The sequence below is a fragment of the Talpa europaea genome (assembly GCF_964194135.1).
Source record: "Talpa europaea genome assembly, chromosome: 6".
In the NCBI taxonomy this organism is placed as follows: Eukaryota; Metazoa; Chordata; class Mammalia; order Eulipotyphla; family Talpidae; genus Talpa; species Talpa europaea.
The window spans coordinates 70,553,266-70,579,513 of NC_140072.1; the positions used below are offsets into that span (position 1 = coordinate 70,553,266).

At 40.3% G+C, this 26,248-nt stretch overlaps 1 protein-coding gene across 4 annotated transcripts in view; it reads right to left on the reverse strand.

Annotated features, from left to right (window-relative positions):
* The window catches only part of EML6 (EMAP like 6), a gene marked incomplete at its 3' end in the record, with an annotated part of 309,679 nt that extends 284,497 nt beyond the window's left edge, over positions 1 to 25,182 (reverse strand). For all 4 annotated transcript variants that reach the window (XM_084234453.1, XM_084234451.1, XM_084234452.1 and 1 more), the window contains exon 1: positions 24,895 to 25,182. In XM_084234453.1, the coding sequence (XP_084090579.1) occupies positions 24,895 to 25,091 (197 nt within the window). In that variant the 5' untranslated portion in view covers positions 25,092 to 25,182. The remainder of the gene's footprint in view (positions 1 to 24,894) is intronic.
* Between the last annotated feature and the right edge of the window lie 1,066 nt (positions 25,183 to 26,248).

The window sequence follows — 26,248 nt, forward strand, 5'->3', positions numbered from 1 at the left end:
GAGATCATGGGATTTGTAGTTCCCAGTGTCTTGATGGAGTGGGGGTGGCATCCACAAAGCCTGTATGGAATTCGCTCAGGACATCCTTTCCCCCTAATAAACTGACAAGAATTCAAGATGCAAGCTATAATAGGGGTACTTAGCTTATAATTCAACTTTATTCCCAGGGTGCAGTTCAAAGTAAAGGGTGAATATATTAGAATCATGGAGAACCCAGAGTTCAACTTTTGTCACCCTATCCTCTTATGGTCTCCAAAAGCCCAGCTCAGCTGCTCAGTCTTTCCCAAGGACACCCCAGTGGAAAAATATTTCCTGATTTGGAGGCACAGCTCCAGTGATTACTATGTTACAATCTTTTTGATGCCTTTTAGGAGATTTGCTTTTTTTACGTTTCATCTAAATTTTTTAAATTGTCTTCATCAGGAGACCTGGCCCCAATTACCAGTTTGCCATTACTAGGCATTACTGAAAATTTATGAATAAGTTTACTCAAAAACAAAGTGTTAGAGCAGCAGTTATCAACATTTGGATATAACTGAATTATATCCAGTGCTGAAAAGATTCTAAATGCTCTCTCTGAGCATACATATAATAGCTTCGTGACAAATATTTACTGTTGTAAATCCCATTTTTAAAAAAATTTAAATGAATTCATAACATGTAAAGTTTTTAGAATAGTGCCTGGAACATGGTAAGCACTTAATAAACATTAGCAAATAATATTATTGCTGATACCAAAATAAGTGACTCCTTGGGCCTCCCCGGTGGCGCAGTGTTTGAAGCGCTATGTTGCGAAGCTGCCCGTAGCCTCTGTGGTGCCAGTTCAATCCCCGGCCACCGGGCGAGGGTACCACATGGCGCGCAGACCTCTCCTGCCACCTGCTGCTCCCCTCAGCAGTGTCCTCCATCTGTCTGCCTGTTCTGCTCCCTGCTCTGGCTCTGGCGAATTCTCTCACCCTCCTGCGCTTCTGACTGTAGCCAGTGCTTGTATAGATAAATAAATAAATCTTTAAAAAAAAAAAAGTAAATCCTTACATAATTTCCCAACAATCTTAAGTAGTTTCTACTATTTATTCATCATGCTAGTATTACCATAACTCCAGAACACCAAAGTCACACATTAACTTAGCTATTAAAACACACACACAGACACACACACACACACACACACACACACACACCCCTTTAGACAGTATTCCTAAACTTAGGTTTTGAGAGCTAGCTATAAGAAATAACGGTTAAGGCTCTTAAAACTGTAGACCTAATTATCAGATATGCATATTATTATTTACCCAAAATGAACCTGTCATTTCCTACTACCTGCAAAGAGGACATATAGATATAACAGATTGCTTGCTATGCAGCTGCTCAACAGTCACACATTTCACAAATGAAAAATGAAATTGAAAACATTCATTTAAAGGAAGCTGCTGCATTGTGTCTAAGAGAGAGCCACACAGAAAGTTGTGCCATATGACAAGTGCCAAACAGACCATTACAATTTTTTGTTTTGAAGCATGTGATCCATTTACACACTATATGTAGCAGTGATGGTAAGTACCTCTGTAGCTGTAAAAGGCAATATATGAACCACCTACATCTTATGCTTGGAGATGAGCATCCCTACATATGCCTATGCTCTATGAAGGGCTGTCACCTACAGGATAGCAAAACCAGGACAAAGGGCAATGCTCTCAGTCCAATCTGTAATCCATCCCTTTAATATGTCTTAAAATAAGCTATAGCGTCATAGTCATTTAAGAAGACTACTGATACTCAGTTTGGACCAGATAGTTTGGTAAGCTCTGGATATTTAATGGTAAACAAGATAACATGATCCTGGCCCCCTAGGATTTAGTCTAGTCATACAGAAGAGAGAAATAAATGCATGACTGTACTATGGAAAATAAATACAGAGTAGGGCCTCCCCGGTGGCGCAGCGGTTGAGCGCTGGCTTGCGAAGCTGCCCGCAGCCTCTGCAGCACCGGTTCGATCCCCGGCCACCGGGTGAGGGTCCCACATGGCGCACAGATCTCTCCTAACGCCCGCTGCTCCCCTCAGCAGTGTACTTTGGTCCTTCTGCCTGCTCTGCTCCCCGCTCTGGCTCTGGTGAATTCTCTCACCCCCGCGTGCTTCTGACTGTACCCAGTGCTTGTATAAATAAATAAACAAATCTTTAAAAAAATAAATAAATAAAAATAAATAAATACAGAGTATTGAGAGAGAACATAAAGAATGGGAGATTAGAAAAAATATCCCAGGAAAATCTTCTAAACTAGAACATGAGAGATGAGTAAGAGATAGCCAAGCAAAATGGGAAAATCAAACATTCCAGAAACTACATGTATTGAGACCCCAAAAACCAGAAAGGCACATTCTGATCAAGCAGAAGCAAAGGCTAAACCTCATCTGCAAGAATGTCTCCATAATGAGGGCATGCAGGACTCCCATCACAAATAAGTTACATATGACAAAGGAAAACAAATCACCCTAAGGAAAAGTCAGGATATACAACAAACAAGAGATTAGAGTGCACACACAGATATCCCCAAAGACTTGGAACAATTTGAAAGATTCTAAATAGACTTAAAGTCAATAAAACATAAAAGAAGATACATACTATATGGCAAAACTAATAAGGAACAAGGAAAAATGAAAATCAAATAGAACTACGCTTCTTTTCAACACTGATGTAAAAAGGGTTGTTTTAAGATACAAAATCACAAAAAGAAAAGGAAAGAAAAAAATGAACAAGAGGGGGAAAAATTTTAAGCCAGAAAGCAAATTATTATTTTTATAAGATTTATTTTATTTATACAAGAACCGGGGGTACAGGCCAGATGTGCGGGAGGGTGAGAGGATTCACCAGAGACAGGGGGAACAGAACAGGCAGACTGACAAAATATACTGCTGAGGGGAGCAGCGGGCAAGACAGGAGAGGTCTGCTCGCCATGTGGGTTGCTCCGAGGCCAGCATGGATCAAACCAGCACTGCAGTGGCTGCAGACAGCTTCACAGTGCTGCGCTCAACCACCCGCGCCACCAGGGAGGCCCCCAGAAAGCAAATTATTAACTGGTGACTGATTTTAGGGTCATAAGAAAGTTGGTATCTAAGACTACTGGGGGTACAAGTGGGAGGAGGGAAAATGCCAGAAAGAAGCAGCCAGTTCACAGGCAGAAATCTGAAAAGGCTCAGGGCTTGGAGATAAGAGAAAATTCTGAAGGCAGGAGCAGAGGGTAGGGAAAGTACGACAAGTTGAAAGTTAGTATAAAGAGCAGTGAGTCCATCAGATATTCTCATGGAGGTTTACTCTTTGGACAGGCTGTCCAGCTGAGCAGAGGGCTGAAACCTACTCATGGGATTGAGTAAAAGCCTGATTAACCACAAAGTCACAACCTAATTAGCATTTAAAACCTGAGTAGTTAGGCTTAGAGTCCACCTATCACAACCTCAGGCAAGAGATTCAAATATTTCTTTCTAGGGAAACTAGTCAACATAGGAGAAAATACCATTCATATCTGACACTTCAACATCTCCGATGAAAAAATCTGACTCATTTAGCACCAAAGAGTGAAGTCACTCAACAACCCCTACCCCCTCATGCAGGCTTCCAATCATCTCTTCAGAGTCTTGCTCTTAAAAAATGAGAGCCAAAGGTTGCCCAACATTTGAGGAAAGCTTTGAACCAAAAAGATAAACACTCATACATGTGGGATGGAGGAAACAGCGTGGGACAAAGAATATTGAGGTAATAGATATAATGAAAGGGATAGAAGAACATTTTTTAAAAAATCAACATAAATAATATCCTCAGAAAAACAAGGGAAAATACTTGGAATATACTGAAACAAGAATAAGAAGATATTAAAAAGTTTTCAGAAAATTTAATTTTTTCAATATATAAAATATAATAGTAGAAATAAAAATTCAATGGCAGGTTTGAATAAAAAATTGAAAGCTCTGCCCAACATAGGAAACATGACATAAGAAAATAAGATTGCAATTACACATCAACCCACGAGGCTCCAAAACTTAAAATTAACAAGGGGTTAATTTCCAAAATATATAAAGAAACTATATAACTCAACAACAAACAACCCATTCAAAAAAATGGAGAAAAGGGCCTACCCGGTGGCGCAGTGGTTGAGCGCTCGCTTGCGAAGCTGCCCGCAGCCTCTGCAGCACCAGTTCAATCCCCGGCCGCGGCGAGAGTCCCACATGGCGCGCAGACCTCTCCTGCCGCCCGCTGCTCCCCTCAGCAGTGTACTTCAGTCCTTCTGCCTGCTCTGCTCCCTGCTCTGGCTCTGGTGAATTCTCTCACCCTCCCGCACTTCTGACTGTACCCAGTGTTTGTATGAATAAATAAATAAATCTTAAAAAAAAAAGGCAAAAACCCCTAAATTCTGTGTTTAAAAAGTGCCTCAAAACCTAAACAGATATACAAAGAAGACATTCAGATGTCATATAGGTACATGAAAAAATGCTCACTATCACTTATAAGGGAAATGCAAATCAAAACCATAATGACTTACCACCTCACTCCTATGTAAATAACCCAATATGAAAAAAGATCAGAAAAAACAAATGTTGGTGAGAATATGGAGAAAAGGAACATTCTTCCACCTTTGGTAATGATTGTAATTTGGTGCTGCCTCTATGGAAAACAGCATGGAAATTTCTCCAAAAAATAAAAATGAAAATACCATATGAGCCAGTAATATCACTGCCAGGCTTATATCCAATGAATATGAAAACTATAGTGTGAAAAGACTTATGTACTCCTATGTTCTTAGCAGCATTATTCACAATAGCCAAGACATGGAATCAACCTCAAGGCCTATCAACAGATGACTAGAAAAATAAATTGTGGGATGTACACTCAATGGAATACTACTCAACTATTAAATAAATGAAATGGTGCCTTGTGGGACAACATGGATAGATCTTGAGGTGATTATGTTAAGTGAAATAAGCCTGAAAGTGAAAGACCAGATGGTTTCACTCATTTTGTGGAAAATAAATAACCAAAGAAAACAAACCTGCAGAGTACAGAAAAAATTCTTAGACTCTGTGGAAAATATACTGGTTACCAGAGGGATGGAAGGGAGGGGGAGATAGAGGAAAAGATTGGCACTGGAGCGCTGGTGGAAGCTGTGTGAAGCCTGTAAACGTGTGAATGGGCCAAAATGGTACTCCCAAAATTATATAGTTGTGTAAATGATTGGCCAATCAATAAAATTTGGGGGCAGGGGAAGTACTTTAAATAAAACTAATTTGTAATGTTCAAAGTCAGAATGGAGATTACCTTTGAGGTGGGGCTGTATCAGAAAGGGGCTACAAGGGGGTCTCTGTGGTGCTGGTAATGTTTTATTTTTTGATATGAATGAGTTGTAGGTACATTCAGGTTGTGAGAATTGCTCCAACTGTACATTGTAATATGTGCACTTTTCTGCATCTATATCATATTTCAGTAAAAGGGTAAAACAATTTTAAAATCCTATTATTCTGAGATGGGAGCCACAGACTTCACAGTCTATCAAAGAGAGTTTGCAAAAGAAATCCTGTTTCAAGCAGAATTTCCAAGGGTATTATCTTAAAACAAACAAATTATACATACATATAATTTATTATATATAAATACATATAAGTATTTCAATACATATAAGTTATTCATTTATATTCATTCAACAAATACATACTTAGCATCTTATACATACCAGACACCATTCTAGTGACTTCAAGTAGGAGAATTAACAAAACAATTATGCCCAAGTAGAGTCAATATTCAAGAGAAAAGTGTCAACTAAGATCAAAATAGGGGTAAAGGGAAAAATAAAATAGGTAATAAAGAATATGTTGGGGGAGGGGTTCTGATTTTGTGTGTGTGTGTGTGTGGGACCCTCACCAGCGACCGGGAAATGAACCGGCACTACAGAGGCTGCGGGCAGCTTTGCAGCCCAGTGCTCAACTGCTGCACCACCAGGGGAGGCCCCGAGGGGTTCTGATTTTTAACTAGGTTCTGATTTTTCCCCACTGAGAAAATGACAGGAAAGTAAATAAAGTCATGTGGATAGATATCTGAGGGGAAGCAAACAAGCAGAGGGAATAGCAAGTGCAAAGATCCTAGGGCCGAAGAGTACCTGGGCATGCAAGCGACACCTAGCAGGCTAATATCACTGGAAATAGAGGAAAGGGTAGGGGAAAAAATAGATGAGATCATAAAGATAACAGGAGGCCACATTCCTAGAGATTTAGAGGCCACTAAAAAGCTCTGCCATTTACTCTGGGGGCTCTCAACAGAGAACTGACATGATCAAATCAATCTGGTTGGCTGTGTTGAAATAGAATGAATGGAAGGACATAGATATAAGCAGAGAAGGTAGTAGATAAGAGATCTCAGGGTGCCCCCGGTGGCCTAGGGGTTAAGTCGTCACATTATCACTACAACAGCCTGAATTTGATCCCAGGCCAGGGAGCTAACCCACCTATGGCACAGCAGACCTCTCTGTCTCCCTCACTGCTCCCCTCAGCAGTAAATCTGCCTGCTCTGCTCCCCACTCTGTCTCTGGTGAATCCGCTCACCCCCCCACCCCCTATACTTCTGGCCTATACCCCAGTTCCTCTAATAAATAAGTTCTTTAAATGATAAAAAAAAAATCTCAGGGAAAAAGCATGGAACAGATGCTGTGAAGAACACAAACGCATACAAACACACATTATTATTAGCATTGTTATTGTTGCTGCTGCTGTCTGTTATTAATGAATCACTTGAGAGTAATCTATAGTTTTCACTACCTTCAGTCCTGAACATTTTAGCAAACAGTTCCTTAAGACAAGTACTTTCTCTTACATAACTGCATTGCTACAATCAAATTCAGAATATTTTTCAGTACCCAATGCTAGGTAGTACCATATTCAAATTTTACCAATTGTCCCAATGCTGTTACTTATAACAACCCCAATCTGGGCTGCATTTAATTATATCTTTTTAATCTCCTTTAATATGGAAGAGTTCCTCAATCCTTTTTGTCTTTTATAATAAAGGCAATTCTGGGAAAAATACAGGCTGTTTGCATTGTAGTGCCCCTCAATATGCACTGGTTTGTTTCCTCGTGATTAATTTCAGATCATACATTTTTGGCAGAAAAACATGATAAGCTATGTCAAGGAGCCCCTAGATGTAAGGGGCAGGTTTATGGGTAGGAAACAGGCTAAGGCAGTAAAGGAAGTGAAAGAAAACCCAGGGAAGACAACCTCAAGGTGAGAAAAGGTATTGAGTAGAATGGGTCAACAGTGCCCAATGCTGTGAAGAGGTTCAGCAGGAAGCTGCCCCATTTAACACTGGGACACAGTGCAGCTGCTCCAGAGAACAATTCCAGGGATTTTTGGAAGTAGAAACCAGTTCATTATGTTGTATAGTGAATGAGAGAGAATAAAGCAGTAAATGGAGACAAGTCAGAATCACAGCACTCGGACTTAGAAAGGATCTTAGAGGGATCTATGAGATCATATAGTCAGCCCAATCACTTTTCAGATAAGGAAACTGAGGTTCCAAAAAGCCAAACACCATGCCCAAAGTCACACATCTGGCTGGAGACAGAGCTAGTAATTAAATCCAAGAGACCTAATCACCAGGTACAATGCCATGCCCTCTTCTAAGCTTGGCATCAAAGGAAAAAAGTGTGGGAAAACTATCTCAAGGAAAAGGTTACTTAGAAGTAAAGTAGATGTCCTCTGTCTTCAATAATCTGCCTAAATCTTAAAAAAAAAAAAAAAAAAAAAAAATACATTGGTCTTGTTTCGCCCTGTGGCAATGCACTCAATTTTGAGTTCCCAATTTTGAGAGGATATGCAGTAAATCGCTAAAGTGTTCTAGCTCTAGCACTCACCAGGCTTCACCTCCCACAGTATGCTCCTAACCCTAGCAATATACTGAACTCACTCTCCCTTCAGGAGACCCTGCTTTTAATTAGTTGAGTCTTCCAAAAGCTCTTCCATAGGTGGTGTTTCCCCCTTTCCCTATCCCTTTTCTTCCTTTTTGCCAAATTGATAAAGTCACTTTCTCCAGGAAGTCTGCCCTTCAATGTCTACTTCTGTACCTTTAGGTGAAATTTTTCTGGGTCAAAAAAGGCTTAAATTCATGAAGAGCCAACAGGTGTTATCTCACAACATCTGCATACACTCTCCTTACGAACATCACATATTTTTGAAAATGGCTTAAAAGACAGTCATATTCCTAAATCTGAAGGGATGCAAATCGAGATTTTAACATAGCCAAAAAATCTTAGGTCACTCAGAAGGTGTGTTTCATTCATTGTAAGGTCCACAGACAGATTGCAACAGAAAAACACTGTCCTTAATGGTCATTTTTTCCATCTAGAACAGGAGAACAGCAGAAGAAAGAAGCTAAACAGAATTTAGTATTTTACTTAAGAGCAATGCAGTAGATAGCAGTCACTGGAGCCATTCAAATTTTTATATTTTATAAAAAGAAGAGGCTGAATATTGCCTCTCAGTGCCCAGATAAGAAGACATTTTCAAGAGTTTCTCCTGACAAAGCAAGTATAGAATGAGTTCTATAGAAATCTCATCCCTATTTCACACTTCACTCTTTCCAAGTAATTTGAGATATGAAGAACAACAAATAAAAATATATTAAGTCCCTTACTATGTCCACGAAAAGTGCTAGGCATGGGGATATGCATAGAACTCAAATCAGGTGGTGAAGTAAGTCAACAAATGCAACATGTGCAATGATTCCAGAAGGGATGTACTTGCATGATGCATAAAAAAGTGAGGGCCTAAAAGAGTCTTGAGATGAGGGGCTCCAGGAGGAGATGATGCTACCCTAAGATTGAAGGATACAAAAGACTATACAAGTAGAAAAGTGAGAAGTCTCTTCAAGCAGCCAAATGGCAATTGCAAGATAAAGATACATAAAAAAAAGGATGCTGGGTTCAGGGAACTGCAAGCAGTTTGATGTGGCTGGTGGAGGAGAGCCCATCATAGTAAGCCTTGAAGATGACTACGCTGAAGGGCTTGGACCTTATCCTGTAGGCAACAGGAGTCACAGGCAGATTTTAAATCTGGCGTTAGGAAGATTCACCTTCGCTACTAAATCACCCAAGGGTTCACTTGCGCAACCTTTTCATTCATATCCATGACTGGTATTCAGCAGGTATGTACTAATTATACATCAAAAGGATAACTGGCAAAAGAAAAAATAAATTAGACATCAACAAAATTTAACTTTTGTGTTTCAAGGAATACTATTAACTGAAAAGACAACCCACTGAATGGGAGAAAATATTTGCAAATAATATACCAATAAGGGATTTATATCCAAGTAAATAAAGAACTCTTATAACTCAACAATAAAAAAAGAAACCAATATTAAAATGGCAAAGGATTTGAATATTTTCTCTAAAGATGATATGCAAATGGTTCATGTATGAAAATATAATCAATATTTGTCATTTAAAAAATGCAAATTAAAAGCACAATGAGAATAACTCCCCACCTAGTAGAATGGGTACATTTAAAAATATAAAAATAACAAGTATTAGCAAGGATGAAGAGAAACATACTTTCCTATGTTGCTGAGAGGTTATAAAATGAGTGGCTCTTTAGAAAACAATTTGGCATTTTTATTTCAAAAAGTTTAACACAGAGCTACCACTTGATCCAGCAATTCTACTTCTAGGTATATAGTCATGAAATTGAAAAAACACATGTCTACACAAAGACTGTGGAAAGACTATCTCCACTGCCTACAGGGATAGACTCACCATCTCCTTAACTTGTTCCAGCTAATTCCTGTTGGGTCTTTCTGGAGAAGAAAGAACACTGGACAGCGTGTCAATTTAATGAAAAAACTGGGTCTGTTCATTTAAGAATTTAATAAAATATATGCAATGTATATTATTAAAAGTTATTCATTAGCTGGCAATGTATTTTGAGTTGAAAAATGTATATTGAGTTGGTCTATTGAACTCTGAAACATAGCAGTGAGGTCCATAAAATCTTGCTCCTTAGAGCAAAGAATATACAATGGAACACAGTTTGTTCAATAAATTGTGCTGGGAAAACTGAACCTCCACATGCAATAAAATTAAACTAGACCACCACCTCTCACCATGCACAAAAAATCAACTCAGAATGGATAAAAGAACTGGACATAAGACCTGAAACCATAAAATATATAGAAGAAAATATAGGTAAAACACTACAAGCCATACATCCCAATAACATCTTTAAAGACTCATCACCCCAAGCAGTGATAGTGAAGGCAAAAATAAACACCTGGGGAGGAGGGCGGAGCAACATGGCAGCGAGGAGACGCTGCCAGTAAGATCTCCCATTAAAAAAAAGTTAATAGGGAGGAAAAGCGGCAGGTCCCAGTGAGAACTGGGACACGGAAGATAAACGGGTGACTCCAGCAAACTACCCAAAGAAGAAAGTTGCCATAAAAGAGGACTAGAAGGGAGGAAAGCGCAGAACCCTGCTCTCCTCCCCCGCCCACAGAGTCAGCACTCTCCGACCTGCAGAGAGGAAGGGAAAAAACAAACCAAAACTACCAACAAGAACAAACTACACAGCAAGCGGGACTGTGAGTGGAAAGGACTATTTCAGCCACCACACCCCATGAACAGGAGCTGCAGCTGCGGAGAATCCTGCAGGATTCACACGGAGGCGAGCTCCGGGTGCCATTAAACAGAGACCCCGCCCCCCAGGAGGAGGTCAGGACCAGCACACAGCCCCGGGCCATCCGGTAAGCTTGCGCAGAAAAGCGGTGCGCTGGAAAAGCAAACGCGGATCGGGATCGGGATAGGGCAGAAAAGCAGCGTGGTTGAAAAGCAAACTCGGATTGGGATCGCGGCTGCCCAGGTCCCCCCGCGCCTGCGACCTAGGCTTGCAGGGAGACGCGCTCGAAGACCCTCACAGAGGTGAAAGTACCTCACTGAGTATCCAGGAACCAGGCACCCAGGCACGGGAGCGGAGTCCAAAAGACGCCATGCTGTGGACAATGAACTGGGCTACAGCCCGCGTCCTGGACCTGAGGGCTTTGGAACTGAGATCCGGGCCACAAAATTCGGGGCGTGGGTTCTCCACGACGGTGGGGAACAAGGCAGACACAGCACCCCAAAGCCGTTGAGGTTTACCCTACCATACCCGCTCTGTTTGCTGTCCCACGGGGTGAAAAAAAAAAAAAACAGCTCCCCAAGGGCTCTAGGCGAGATCTCTGGCGCCACTTAGCAACTTGAAACCAGCAGAGGCTCCTGAGGACCCAGTGGCCAGCTGGGAAGTTAGCCCACGCCAGGACCCTGCCAACCAGTAGTCTGAGCCCACAGGGGGAGCGAGTACCCAAAGCCAGGGCAGGCCAGGCGCGCAGAAGAGTGTGCCTGAGACTGGACACGCAGGGAGTGTGTCCCGCATCGCCATTTTAGAACAGGGATATTTCTTCAGTAAAGACTGCCTGCTCCCTCAGGAGCCAGAAGTGAGCTGGGGAAGCACGCCCACACCAGAACACCTCTGGCCTGCAGTCCAAGCCCAGAGGAGAGGGAACCCACCGCTGGGGCAGATCAGGAGCACAGGGGAGTGTGTCCCCACATCGGCATTTTAGAACAGGGACCTTTCTTCAGTAAAGACTGCTTGAAACTGACAGATGGCTCCCGGAGGAGCCAGAGGGGAGCAGAGCAGCTCACACAAGATGCCGGCCGGTCCCAGCAACACAGTGTCCAAACGCATACGGCAAATTAGAAAACAGACAGTAGGGAGGAGAAGAACCACACGCAACACAGCAACTCCTCAGAGAAGAAGCACACCACAAAAAGAAAACCAGACCCCAGATTGCAACGACAGTAACTTGGAAGAACTTCTGAGCCTTCCAGAAAGAGAATTTAAAATTGCCATGATTAAAAAAATGACAGAACTCATAAAGGAAAACAATGATAAAGGAAAATTAATCAATGATCAGAAGAATGAAATTGAGTCCCTAAAGAGGGAAGTAAAAGAAATGCAGGAGATCAAAGAATTAATGGAAGAACTAAAGAATTCTGGGAAAAGCAATGAAAGCAGAATAGATGAAATGGAAGAACGAATAAGTTCTCTTGAAGACACAGAAATAAAAAGAACCAAAACGGAAAAGGAAAGAGAAGTACGAAGGAAAAAGAACGAAGAAAGACTTCGGTAACTATCTGGCACCATGAGGAAAGGAAATATAAGAGGTATAGGAATACCAGAAGGAGAGGAGAGAGATGTAGGAACAGAGAAAATATTCCAGGAGATAATTGAAGAGAACTTCCCAAACATGAAGAAGGAGCTGAAAATTGATATATAAGAAGCAAGAAGAACACCAAACTTCCATGACGAAAGGAAAAATACAGCAAGACACATGATAGTGAAGCTCCCAAGAATCCAGGACAAGGAAAAAATAATGAAGCTGACAAGAGGGAAGAAACAAATAACATTCAAAGGAAAACCAATCAGGCTGACATCAGACTTCTCTGAAGAAACACTACGAGCAAGGAGAGAGTGGAAGGACATAGTCAACGGACTCCAAGAAAACAGATGTCAACCAAGAATACTCTATCCCGCAAAGCTTTCCTTCCTCTATGAAGAAAGAATAAGGACCTTCCCAGACAAACAGAAACTATGGAACTTCATTACCAATAAACCCCCACTCCAAAAAATACTACAAGGAATCCTAAAGCCAGAACCTCAGAGGGACGAATAACAATGAAAGAAGGCAAGGAAAAAAAAAAGATATTAAAAGAATAAATAAAATCAAAGGAAAGACAAACACAATGGCAAATACAGATGCTAACATATCAATATTAACCCTAAATGTAAATGGATTAAACTCTTCAATAAAAAGACACAGAGTTGCAGCCTGGATTAAGAAACAAAACCCAAACTTTTGCTGTCTCCAGGAAACACATTTAGCTACAAAAGATAAAAATAGACTCAAAGTTAAAGGATGGAAAACAATCCTACAAGCAAATGGACCAAAAAAGAAAGCAGGAACAGCTATACTTATATCAGATAAAACAGATTTCAAACTCAAAAAAATAAAAAGGGATCCCAACGGTCACTACATTATGATCAAAGGGACAATACTTCAAGAAGAAATAACACTCATTAACATATACTCACCAAACAAAGGAGCACCAAAATATATCAGACAACTGTTGTCATCTCTGAAAAGAGACATCAGAGAAAACACATATGTAGTGGGAGACTTCAACACACCACTATCAACAATGGATAGATCAACAAGACAAAAAATAAGTAAAGAAACTAAAGCTCTAAATAAGGACCTAGAGCATTTGGGCTTAACAGACATCTATAGAACACTAAACCCCCAAAAAACGGAGTACACATTTTTCTCAAGCGCACACGGATCATTCTCCAGGATCGATCACATACTGGGGCACAAGACAAACATCAACAGATACACCAAGATTGAAATCATACCAACCATCTTTTCTGACCATGAAGGCATCAAGCTAGAAATAAACCATAAAAAGAAGGCAAGGAACTTTCCTACCTCATGGAGACTAAAAACCACACTACTGGAAGACCACTGGACTAATGAGGAGATCAAAGAGAAAATTAAAAAATTCTTTGAATTGAATGACAAGGAGGACACCAATATCCTAAATGTATGGGACGCAGCAAAAGCAGTAATAAGAGGAAAATATATAGCAATAGAAGCTCACATCAAGAAACAAGAAAGAACTCAAAGAAACAACCTAATCTCGAAGCTCAAAGATCTAGAAAAAGAACAACAAAAAAAACCCAAAACCAGTAGAAGAAAAGAAATAATAAAAACCAAAGCAGAAATAAATGAAATTGAAACTAAAAAAACAATCCAAAAGATTAATGAAACCAAGAGCTGGTTCTTCGAAAAAATCAATAAAATAGACAAACCCCTAGCCAGGCTCACAAAGGAAAAAAGGGAGAAAGCACAAATAAACAGGATCAGAAATGAAAGAGGAGAAATCACAACGGACACAGCAGAAATAAAAAGAATAATCAGTAACTACTATGAAGAGTTGTGTGGAAACAAGTTCAACAATCTAGAGGAGATGGACAAATTCCTACAACTCTACAACCACCCAAAGCTAGATAAAGAAGAAATAGAACACCTAAACAGACCAATTACAAGCAGCGAAATTGAAATGGTATCAAAAACCTCCCCAAAAACAAAAGCCCAGGACCTGATGGATTTATAAACGAATTCTACCAAACATTCAGAGATGAATTGGTGCCTATCCTTCACAAACTCTTCCAAAAAATTGAGAAGGAAGAGACAATACCAAACACGTTCTGTGAAGCCAACATTACACTAATACCAAAACCGAATAAGGACAACACAAAAAAGGAAAACTACAGGCCAATCTCCCTAATGAACACTGATGCAAAAATCCTCAACAAAATTTTAGCTATCAGAATCCAACAATGTATCCATAAGATAATTCACCACGACCAAGTAGGATTCATTCCAGGGACACAAGGATAGTTTAACATCCGAAAATCAATCAACGTTATCCAACACATCAACAAAAAGAAATATAAAAACCATATGATAATATCAATAGATGCTGAGAAAGCTTTCGACAAAGTGCAACACCCATTCATGATAAAAGCCCTTGAAATTCTTGGGATACAAGGAACATACCTCAACATCATAAAGGCCATCTATGACAAGCCAACAGCCAGTATCATTCTCAATGGTGAAAAGCTGAAAGCAATTCCATTAAGATCTGGAACAAGACAAGGATGCCCACTCTCACCACTGCTTTTCAATATAATACTGGAAGTCCTAGCCAGAGCAATAAGACAAGAGAAAGACATCCAAGGAATCCAAATAGGAAAAGAAGAAGTCAAACTATCACTATTTGCAGATGATATGATAATATACATAGAGAACCCCAAAAACTCCACAGAAAAACTAATTCAACTCATCAATCAGTTCAGTAAAGTGGCAGGATACAAAATCAACACGCAAAAGTCAGTAGCCTTCCTATACACAAACAATAAATCTGAAGAAGAAGAAATAAAAAAAAAACATCCCTTTTATTATTGAAACAAAAAAATCAAATATTTGGGCATAAATCTAACAAAAGAGGTAAAGGACCTATACAAAGAAAACTATAAAACACTGTTAAAAGAAATAGAAGAAGACACAAAGAAATGGAAAGACATCCCCTGCTCATGGATTGGAAGAATAAACATTATTAAAATGGCCATCCTACCAAAAGCAATATACAGATTCAATGCTATTCCAATCAAAATTTCAATGTCATTCTTCAAAGAAATAGAACAATTATTGATGAAATTCATATGGAATCACAAAAAACCCCGAATAGCCAAAGCTCTACTGAAAAAAAAAAGAAGGAAATGGAGGCATCACACTCCCAGACTTCAAACTATACTACAAAGCCATAATCATCAAAACTGCATGGTATTGGAACAAGAACAGACATACAGACCAATGGAATCAAATAGAAAATCCAGAAATAAACCCACAGATCTATGGTCAACTAATCTTTGACAAAGGAGCAAAGACTATGCATTGGAGCAAAGAAAGTTTGTTCAATAAATGGTGCTGGGAAAACTGGGTCGCTACATGCAAAAGAATGAAGCTTGACCACTACCTCACACCATACACAAAAATCAACTCAAAATGGATTAAAGAACTAGACATAAGACCTGAAACCATAAAATACATAGAAAGAAATATAGGCGAAACACTACGGGATTTGCACATCAAAGACATCTTTACAGATACATCACCCAAAGCAGTGATAGTGAAGGCAAAGATAAACAGCTGGGACTACATCAAATTAAAGAGCTTCTGCACAGCAAAAGAGACAATAACAAAAACAAAGAGAAACCCCACCAACTGGGAGAACACTTTTGCACCCAACACTAATGATAAAGGACTGATCACAAAAATCTGCAAAGAGCTGATGAGACTCAACAACAACAAAGAAAATAACCCAGTCAAAAAATGGGCAGAAGAGCTAAAAAGAAACTTCTCTGAAGAGGAAATGCAAATGGCCAACAGGCATATGAAAAAATGTTCAACATCACTTGTAATCAGGGAAATGCAAATCAAAACTACCATGAGATACCATCTTACACCAGTGAGAATGGCACATATTAAAAAAACTAGCAACAACAAGTGTTGGCGAGGGTGTGGAGAAAAAGGAACTCTTCTGCACTGTTGGTGGGAGTGCAAACTGGTCCAACCACTATGGAGAGCTGTGTGGAGATTCCTCGACCTACTAAACATAGAGCTTCCATATGATCCAGCAATTCCACTCCTAGGTATTTACCCAAAGGACACAGAAACATCAATTCCAAAGAGCACCTGCACCGCTATGTTTATAGCAGCACTATTTACAATAGCTAAGCTTTGGAAACAACCCAAATGCCCAAAAATAGATGACTGGATCAAGAAGATGTGGTACATATATACCATGGAATATTACTCAGCCTTCAAAAAAGATAAACACATGCAATTTGCAGCAACATGGATGGCACTGGAAGGGATCATGCTCAGTGAAATAAGCCAAAAAGAAAAAGAAAAATACCGGATGGTCTCACTCATAGCAGGAATCTAGAATACTTAAATAAGGGACCAGGAAAATGAATAACTATAAGAAAGTGAAAATCAAAATCAACAAAAAACTATGAACCAGAGACACTTTTTGGGGGGTGGGGGGCGGGAGGGGAGGGATTGGGATCAGAATGGGGGGGTTGCAATTGTATGGGGAATATAAAAATAAAATTTATTATAAAAAAAATAAAAATAAAAATAAATAAAGTGAAGAAACTACTTACCTGAAAAAAAATTGTATTGACATTAAGGATGTATATTGCACAATTTATAAGTAATAAAATGTAAAATTCGTTATACCAAAAAAAAAAATAAACACCTGGGATTACATCAAACTGAAAAGCTTCTATACAGCAAAAGAGACATTAACCAATACAGAGAGACACCCCACTGATTGGGAAAAAAATCTTTGCACTCCATTCAACTGATAAGGGACTAATCACAAAGATATACAAAGAACTCACATGGCTCAACACAAACAAAATAAACAATCCAGTCAAGAAATGGGCAGAAGAACTTAAAAGACATTTCTCCAAAGAGGAAATGCAAATGGATAATAAGCATATGAAAAAATGTTCAACATCCCTTATAATCAGGGAAATGCAAATCAAAATCACACTGAGATACCACCTTACACCAGTAAGAATGGCACATATCAAAAAAATACAAGCAACAACAAATGCTGGCAAGGATGTGGTGAAAAAGGAACTCTCCTACATTGCTGGTGGGAGGGTAAACTGGTCCAACCACTATGGAAAGCTGTCTGAAGGTTCCTCAGTCTACTAAAAATGGAACTACCATATGACCCTACAATTCCACTCCTAGGAATCTACCCAAAGGTCACAAAAACATTGATTCAAAAGAACACCTGTACACCTATGCTTATTGAAGCACTATTTACAATAGGTAAAACCTGGAAACAACCCAAATGCCAAAAATAGATGACTGGATCAAGAAGATGTGGTATATATACACAACGGAATATTATCCAGCAATCAAAAAAGATAAACTCATGCCATTCGCAGCAATGTGGATGGAGCTAGAAGGAATTATGCTCAGTGAAATAAGCCAGAAGGAAAAAGAAAAATATCGGATGGTTTTACTTATAGCAGAAATATAGGAGAACCAAATAATACATCAGTGTAAAAAAAATAATAACAATACAAAACACAACAAAGCAAAAACAGACAATTATAAACCAGAGACATACTGTAGGGGAAGAGGAGGGAGAGGGATCAGATGGGAGAGAGGGAGGGAGGGAGGAGCACAGGGGACTGTGGTGATGGTGCATGGGTGCCTTGCGTAAGGAAATTTTATGGGGACTAAACCTGAGGGGATGGGGGAAAGCAAATATTGTTTAAAAATGATCAGTGTGGGCCTCCCCGGTGGCGCAGTGGTTGAGCGCTGGGTTGCGAAGCTGCGCACGGCCTCTGCGGCGCCGGTTCGATCCCCGGCTGCTCCCCGGCCACCGGAGGAGGGTCCCACATGGCGCGCAGACCTCTCCTGCCGCCCGCTGCTCCCCTCAGCAGTGTACTTCGGTCCTTCTGCCTGCTCTGCTCCCCGCTCTGGCTCTGGTGAATTCTCTCACCCTCCCGCGCTTCTGCCTGTACCCAGTGCATGTATAAACAAAAACAAACAAAAACAAAAACCAGCAAAACAAATAAATAAAGCATGCCTCTATAAAAAAAATAAATAAATAAAAATAAAAAAAATAAAAATGATCAGTGATGTAAAAAGAAAATAGCATTAAAAATAAAAAAAAAAAAAATCTTGCTCCTTAGAGCCTTCTATGGACCAGTATTGTCAGCCTCACATAGGAGCTGGTTAGAAAAGCAGAATGTCAGGCCTTTTACCAGACTTACTAACTCTGAATCTGGATTTTAGCAAATGCCCTATTGACTCCTATGCAAATGATATTTGTTCTCAAATACTTTAATCATATTTAAGACAAATCCAAGTATAACAAACTCAAGTCAAATTTACAAAAGGAGCCTGGCTGCTGAAGGCATACAGTCCACGGACTAACGGATGACTTTCAATGTGGTTCAAGTTTCCTGGGAAAGAGTCAGTCCCAGAAGCAGAGGTAGCATGTCAGCCTTCGCAGCAGCTTCCTTTTTCACTTTGGGAGACAAAATGTCACTTATATTGCAAGTGTGTTCATGTCCACATCCTTGTGGGTAGGAGATGCCCAGGACAGCCCTGTTTAGAGATGCTTTCATAGGAATAGCTTTTCACTCACCAAAGTATAATCTAATTTTCAGTATTTTTCCTTATAAAACTGCAATTTTCCCGGGCCTCCCCTGGTAGCTCAGCGGTTGAGTGCTGGGCTGCAAGGCTGCCCGCAGCCTCTGCAGTGCCAGTTCATTCCCAGCCACTGGCGAGGGTCCCACAAAAAAAAAAAAAAAAAAAAAAAAAAAAACCTGCAATTTTCCCAGTGCAATGTTTTTCAAGCAGTGACCCATTACATAGCAACCATATTTTCCAAACAAAAACACAGTTATATATTCTGAATTTAAGGAGAGAGTCATGATAAGACAAGATCAAATGTACCCATGAAAATAACTGAATGGAGTATCTGTAACTGTCCTGGGACACATGGTGCCAAAACCCATGAGGCATTGATGACCTGCATGACAATTATTTTGACCTTAGTTATTCTCAGGGTATACAATAATTCTGGGCACAACAATTTCTCTCCCACTCTGACACCTTTTATGTAACCTCTCTTCTACAATCCCATCTTCACTTCTCTGCCTTTCTCACCCTTTGGGTCTCAGTTGAAATGCCATCTCTCTAGAAAGGGGTTCTGGGAACCTTATCTAAAGTAGTTTCCACTTGGGCCTCCCCGGTGGCTCAGCGGTTGAGTGCTGGGTTGTGAAGTGCCCGCGGCCTCTGCAGCGCAGGTTCGATCTCCGGCTGCTCCCCAGCCACCGGAGGAGGGTCCCACATGGCGCGCAGACCTCTCCTGCAGCCCGCTGCTCCCCTCAGCAGTGTACTTCGGTCCTTCTGCCTGTTCTGCTCCCCACTCTGGCTCTGGTGAATTCTCTCACCCTCCCGTGCTTCTGACTGTACCCAGTGCTTGTATAAATAAATAAATAAATCTAAAAATAAAATAAAATAGCTTCCACAACTTCATCCAACTCAATTCTTCTCAATGATTATTTCCTTCTTAGTTCTCATCCCAATCTATATTCACTTGTTTTTCTCATTCATTTGTTGTTGGCCTCCCCCACAAAAATTTAGACAGAACTTGGTGGTGTTCACTTCTGCACCCATTTGTACCCGGTATATTCTAGACAAGAAATGAGTTTTAGATGAATAAATGAGAGAGAATAAATGTACCCAATTTACAAAATACACAAAACTTAGTAAGTTGCCAAATAGACTGACTTCTAGTCTTACTGTTCTAGAATAACCATAAGATAATTTATGAGCAGACCATAAGCTTCCATCAAAACCTTTAGTTTGTGCTCTTGCCGATGATGAGTGAGATCCACTGAACAATAGATGGTCCCACCGAGTAACTTAAATCTCTTTCCCTCTCAGAGTAGTACTTATAAAACGGAAAGACTATCTCTGAGTTGGGAAAGGGGCGGGGGTGGGGGGGTTCAATAAATGACCCGCATATATTTGCATATGTGTTTGTATATGTATATAAATTGGTACAGAACTGGCACACAACATGATTTTGATTCTTTGTTTCCCTTATTCAATCCAACAAAGGACTAAAAAAAATATTAAGTCACATCTCCAAGTCTTTCATGTGAATCTGCTTACTCAACACTCCAGGTCCACCACGGCTATTAGATTCATGTCTTCAAATCCAAAAAATTCAAGTGTATTTACATCAGATTATTTCATCCATGTCACAACTAGTAGACCACTGTTTTAGGTTACTGTTTCAAAGCTGGTGATATTCCTAAAAGTGAACTTTAACATGGTTCCATGTCTAGACAGAGTTCTAGCGACCCACTTCAAGTACTCTTGAATAAAGCACAGGATTGGTAAAGAGAATAACAAGGAATAAAAAGCTTGCTTCTGTTCAGAAGCAAGGCACATTGATAGAGAATGTGACTGAAAAAAAATAATAAAAGCGGCTACAAAGCAGTGAAACAATAGCTTTGGGCTTTGGAATCAGACTGATTTGGGTTCTAATTCCCTTTCTATTGTCTTAACAGTGGCTATAAGCAAAGTTCTTAACCTCTCTCTGCCTTCATTTCCTCACCAGTAAACCAGAAATGCTAACAGTACCAATCTCGTGCGGCTGTTGAGAGCATGGGTCAGATAAATCTAGAAACACATTTTCTGAACTCAGGAAATGTTGGCTTTGCTTATTAAAATTCATTCACATCCTAGAGTCTTATATACATTTATAGATGAAAGTATTTAGAATGAAAGTGGCATAAAATGATACATATCAATTGAGTAGCACTGGAGACAACAGATGCAAAACTTTAGGATAACTTATGCATCCTTTCATCAGAGGCTGGTAAAGGTCTTACATAGAGTATTATATGGCAAGTGGGAAGTAAACAATTTATGACCTTTTGAAAAAGAAAGAAAAAAATAAGAACAGAAAGACTAAGGTAAGAGAAAATTAAAACCTAAGGAATATGAACTTCAGCCTGTGGGCAATGAAGAATCCTTGCTTTGTTTTTAGTGTATGTGTGAGTATTTAATTAAATACTACTCCTACCACTGCTAAGAACATTTATTGAGCAAAAACTAAGCACCAGGTCTCATGTTAAAATGTTTGTATACATTGTTTCCAATATAACACCTCAGTTTAGGTATTATTAGCCCTTTACACCCTGAGAGGTTAAGTCACTGGCGCACATGGTGGCAGAAAAAGGCAGAGTGGGATTAGCACCTGAGGGGTGAAGTCAAAGTCAGTGCCCTCTCCCCTAGAACATCAGTGCAGAAAAACCTCCCTTGCAATAAAGAGCCAAAAAATAAGAGAAAAGAAAATTGAAACAAGGAACTAGTCAGAAGCAACATAGTGATCCAGAGTAAGGAGTTAAACATCTTAAGCAACATAGTGATCCAGAGTGCAGCCATTCTGAAAACAGAAGGCAGATACAAGAGAGGGAATGTGTTCATGACCTTTTCTTTCATTTACTCCATTTCTGTGTCATGTTCTGCTACCTGAAGTAGAAACCAAGTTAGTAATTATTCCAGTCTCTGTTCAAGCCCTTTTTCAAAGCCTGATTTGAATCCTTTTGTAAGCCCAATAGCAAACACTGCTGTCAGTATTGAGCTGCCGTGTCAGAGCTGCGTGTCAGGGCAATGATATAGCATCATCTTTTAATCTGTTGCCTGTATTGAAGGGTGATCATGCAAAAGAATAAAACTAGGTTACCACATTCAATAAATCATATTATGCTTGATATACCAAAAGCTTTTAAAAAAAAAAAAAAACACCTGTCAAATCAGGAGGACACATGCTGAGCTCTGATGGGCTCTCCAAATCCTACATAATTATTTAAGTTCATCGTCTTCTCAGAGATCACTGGTTTTATCAAATGGAGTGTGATATCAATTATCTGTCGGGTTGCTTTCTAACTAATACTCTAGGTAAAGCAGCACAGTAAATAAAGCAGTAGGAGATGTAGGCATTGTGAATATGTCTTTCAAACCAATGTAAATTACAAGTGGCAATTACATTATCTCATCTTACAGAATCAAAAGTGAGAAGTTTTAATATTCATGTAAGGAGTTCAAAAAAAATCCAAAATATTTTTTGCATCAAACCTTAGCTACAGTCCTCCTCATTCAAAGGCAAACTTCATTATTTTAAGCGGAAAATAGCGCAACTTAGATACGCAGAAATGAATGAAAATTCATAGAATGAAATAGTCATGCTTATACACACATTTATACATAAATAGTCCTAACATTTTATAATATTAGTTTCAAACACCTAATATGTTTCTGGGAATAAAATTTTGAAAGATATGACACTAGAGAGTCCCTCATGCTAAGGTAAAAACTAAGGTTTGCGCATGACCTTCACCCAAAAAAGATATTTACTTTCATATGGTAAAACAAAACAACAATATAAACATTCTAATTTTACAGTTCTTAATTATATAATGATCTGTGGTTTGTGTTCTTTTAATCTGTTGGACTTAATTTTATTCCTATGTGCAAAGACATACACGAATACGAAAGAACTCTGCTCACCTATACATATTCAGACCCAACCAGTTATCATAGAAAATTTAGCAAAGCCTCCTTCCTCTGAAGACAGGTTTATTACTATTTCATTACTCAGCATAAAGATATACCCACCTTAATAAATCTACCAGAACTTAACTCATCTTTTTTTCCTTTCATCATCTGAAACCCTCTGCACATCCAGTTCTACAAATAACTCCAAATAACTCCACCTTTTCTTCAAATCTGACTGTTTCTTTAAGTATGCCAGATATTATCGGGCATAGTCCAGCTGCCTGTCGTAACAGTGGTTTACTGCAACTCCACCCTATTTCCACCTTCAGTCTCAACAGTGCATTTAATTTTTTCCTACTAGAGAAAAAAATCAAGATTAGGCGTTCAAATCCTTAAAGTAGTTCACTGAGCTGTCACATTACCATTATTTAACCCCAGGGAATTTTTTTGTTTAATTGCCATTCTCTCCCTTCCCCCAAAGGACTATATCTTATTTTGATGTTGTAATGGAAAGCACTGCATTAAGGTACAGCAAAAACATAATGGGTTTAAATTTTTAAACATCTACCCTTTCCAGTAGTCACTGTTAATCATTTGCACCTGTGACTTTAATAGTCAAATTGGCAATTAGAGAAGCAAAATCTCCAGGAGAGAATTAGGTAAGTATGCCCAATCACAACTACTATCATATCAAGGAGAAAGGGGGAAAAAATCCATTTTTCATGAACATGAGGAAAGTTTTACACATTAGTTTCACCAAATCTTTAGGATAATTGCCAGCAATTAAAATTCTTCAACTTCTAAAAGTCAAGTTCTTTTTTTAAAAAAAAAAAAACTTACTGTTTTTCAAATATTACAATTTTTACTTTCTTTAGCAATTTTTCAACTTTAGTCTTAAAAAAAAAGACTAGAAGGAGCACAAAACTAGGAGAAGGGGAAAACTAGTCTTTTATATCATTCTCTCTACTGAGAAATTAAGACCATTTAACATTTACACCGCTTTAACCATTTATTCTATTATGAAAAGCAAACTCAAGACTCAAGAGCACAAGAGGCAGTTATGCTGAAAATGGGATGGAAGTTGTTCTGCATCAACAAACACACAAGTTTGGAAGGTACAAATATGGCCTCTGTCAGTTGTGGCCCATCTTCAGGTAGTCATTTTCCTTGTGAGCAGAGCTTCTGAATCATGGAAATCTTCCTGAACTGCCTGAAGGCTGAAAGGGATTCCCTGTGAACAGCATCTGGACCACACCTTGTTTGTCACACAAGAAACCTATGAGTACCAGAGGAAAATGTGTCTGATCCAAACGTGAGGACAGGCTAAGAATCAAAATATGTCCCTCCATAATTGAATAGGAAAGGCTATTCCTCTAGTCCTGTGCTGCCAGTCCTAGCCATCAGCTAGCAGATGTTGGTCATTCTGTGGGCTGGCGAGTAGGATTTTGTGGTTCAGCAGCTGCCAGCATTTTTTTAAAATCAGTGATGCTGTGGAAGCATCCATTTAGTGTATAAATATACTTAGTGGCATAAAAACACTGTCAAGTGAAATATTAGAGAACAAGCTCCCCACCCACTGCAGAAATGTCCCAGTGTCAAAGAATCTGGGATGAAGATTCCAATTACCTGTGGCAAAATTTGTTTTAGATTTTTTTTTTTTTAATCTTGCTTAACTGAGGAACCTACTGAGGACCCTCCCCAAGATAATACCCACAGTTCAGATTATTGGTTTACATTTACCTAGTTAGGGAAGGAAAAAGTGTTTGATAGTTACCCAGGATGCTTCCACTTGTGGCAGGAATGAACACCAAAAAAGCAGCAGGACACTCAACTCCTTAAGATTTATTCCTTCCAGAGGAATAAGGAGGGGAAAAAAAAGATCTCTTTCCCTTCCCACCTACACCCCCCACCCTCATTTCTGCCCTAGCTTTAGAATCAGCAGCCCTTCTGTGATTCGAAGCAGTTCCAGAGAGAATCCTTTATTTCATGGGCTCCCAGAGCTGACCCCGGGAAATCCAGGTGGGCCATCCTTCTTGGCACCCTTCCACCCTCCACATCCAACCTCTTCCCACCTCCCTAGTCCACCTCCATACCTGATAATGTCGTCGTTGTGTCCCAAGAAGAATTTCTGGCTGTGCTCTCGGGTGTTGTAAACCACCCCGACCCCAGCCACAAAGTAGACGACTTCCTTGCCGGTCGTGTAGTACAGGTTGTTGCGGCACTGGTGACCCCGGTACCCGTACACCCACTCCAGCCGGAGCTGGCAGCTGGGAGCCGTCCGATCCGCCATGATAAGCCGACCCCACTCGCCCCCCGGGCCCCGCGCGCGGGTCCGCCGCCCCTGCGCGTCGGGTCTGTCTTCACCCAGGCTCTGGCTGCGGCGAACCTCCAAGGGCTCAGGGTGCAGTCCCGAGCACTGATTTCCGCGGCGACGCGCAGACACAGCCCCGCGCCTCGGCAGCCACCATCATCCGCCGCCGCCGCGGGAGAAGAGCCGCTGCCGCCGATGCGCGGTCGCCAGACCCCGCGGGCGCCCGGGCTCCCGCTCCCCCGGCGAGGCGTCTTCGTGGGCGCCAGCACCCGCGCGCACACGCCTCACTGCACCTGCGGGCTTCCGCTCCCGGGAGAGGCTCCTGGGGGGGTCACCCCGCCTTTAAATCAGGGATCTGCATATCCGAGAACCGATTACCCAGTTCGCTCACATAAGTTTGCAGGGAGTGCACGGTGGGCTTCGCAGCAGACAAGGGGATTTATTCTGTGACAGCTTTGATTTAACAGGGAACCCGGGTAAGCCGTACAATCACCATCCTTGGATCCGAAACTGACAATCTACAGCCAGGATTCAAGAGCGAGGAAGAAAGAAACAGATTTTTTTGCATAAGTCATCCAATCCGACAAAATGATACCCAAATTAAACCAAGTTGTTTTTTGTTTTTGTTTTTTGCGTTTTGTTTTTAACGTCCTATTCTCCCTTTCTCCCACCAGTTCCATCTCCTTCCGAGGTATGAAATATGCCTTAACTGCCCCTGGCTGGTGTTTGCTGATTTGGGGGGAATTTTTTTTTTTCTGTTTCTCCATTAAGCCAGGGTCATTTTTTTTTTTTAAAAAAAAAAAAAGATGATTCAATTAGTTGTCATGTATGTGCTTAAAATTCCTATCCTCTGTGCGCCCTCTCTTCTCCGAGAAAGCCATCTAGAACTTAGCAGCTCTCACTAATTGGCAGCTCCGAGAGCAAACGTCGTAAAAGATGTTCTGAAACCGAGAAAACCACACACTAGTGCAGTTGGAAGGAGGAAAGCGCTCCCCACCAAACGCTCCCGGTCCAGGGGGAAAAAAATAAATCAATGACAAGTGGCAAAATTCTCACAGCTCTCCCCAGGCCGGTCTGCGCTAGCGAGGGGGTCCCGCAGACTCCAGGGTCAGGCCGTTAGCAGGGAGACAGCGGGA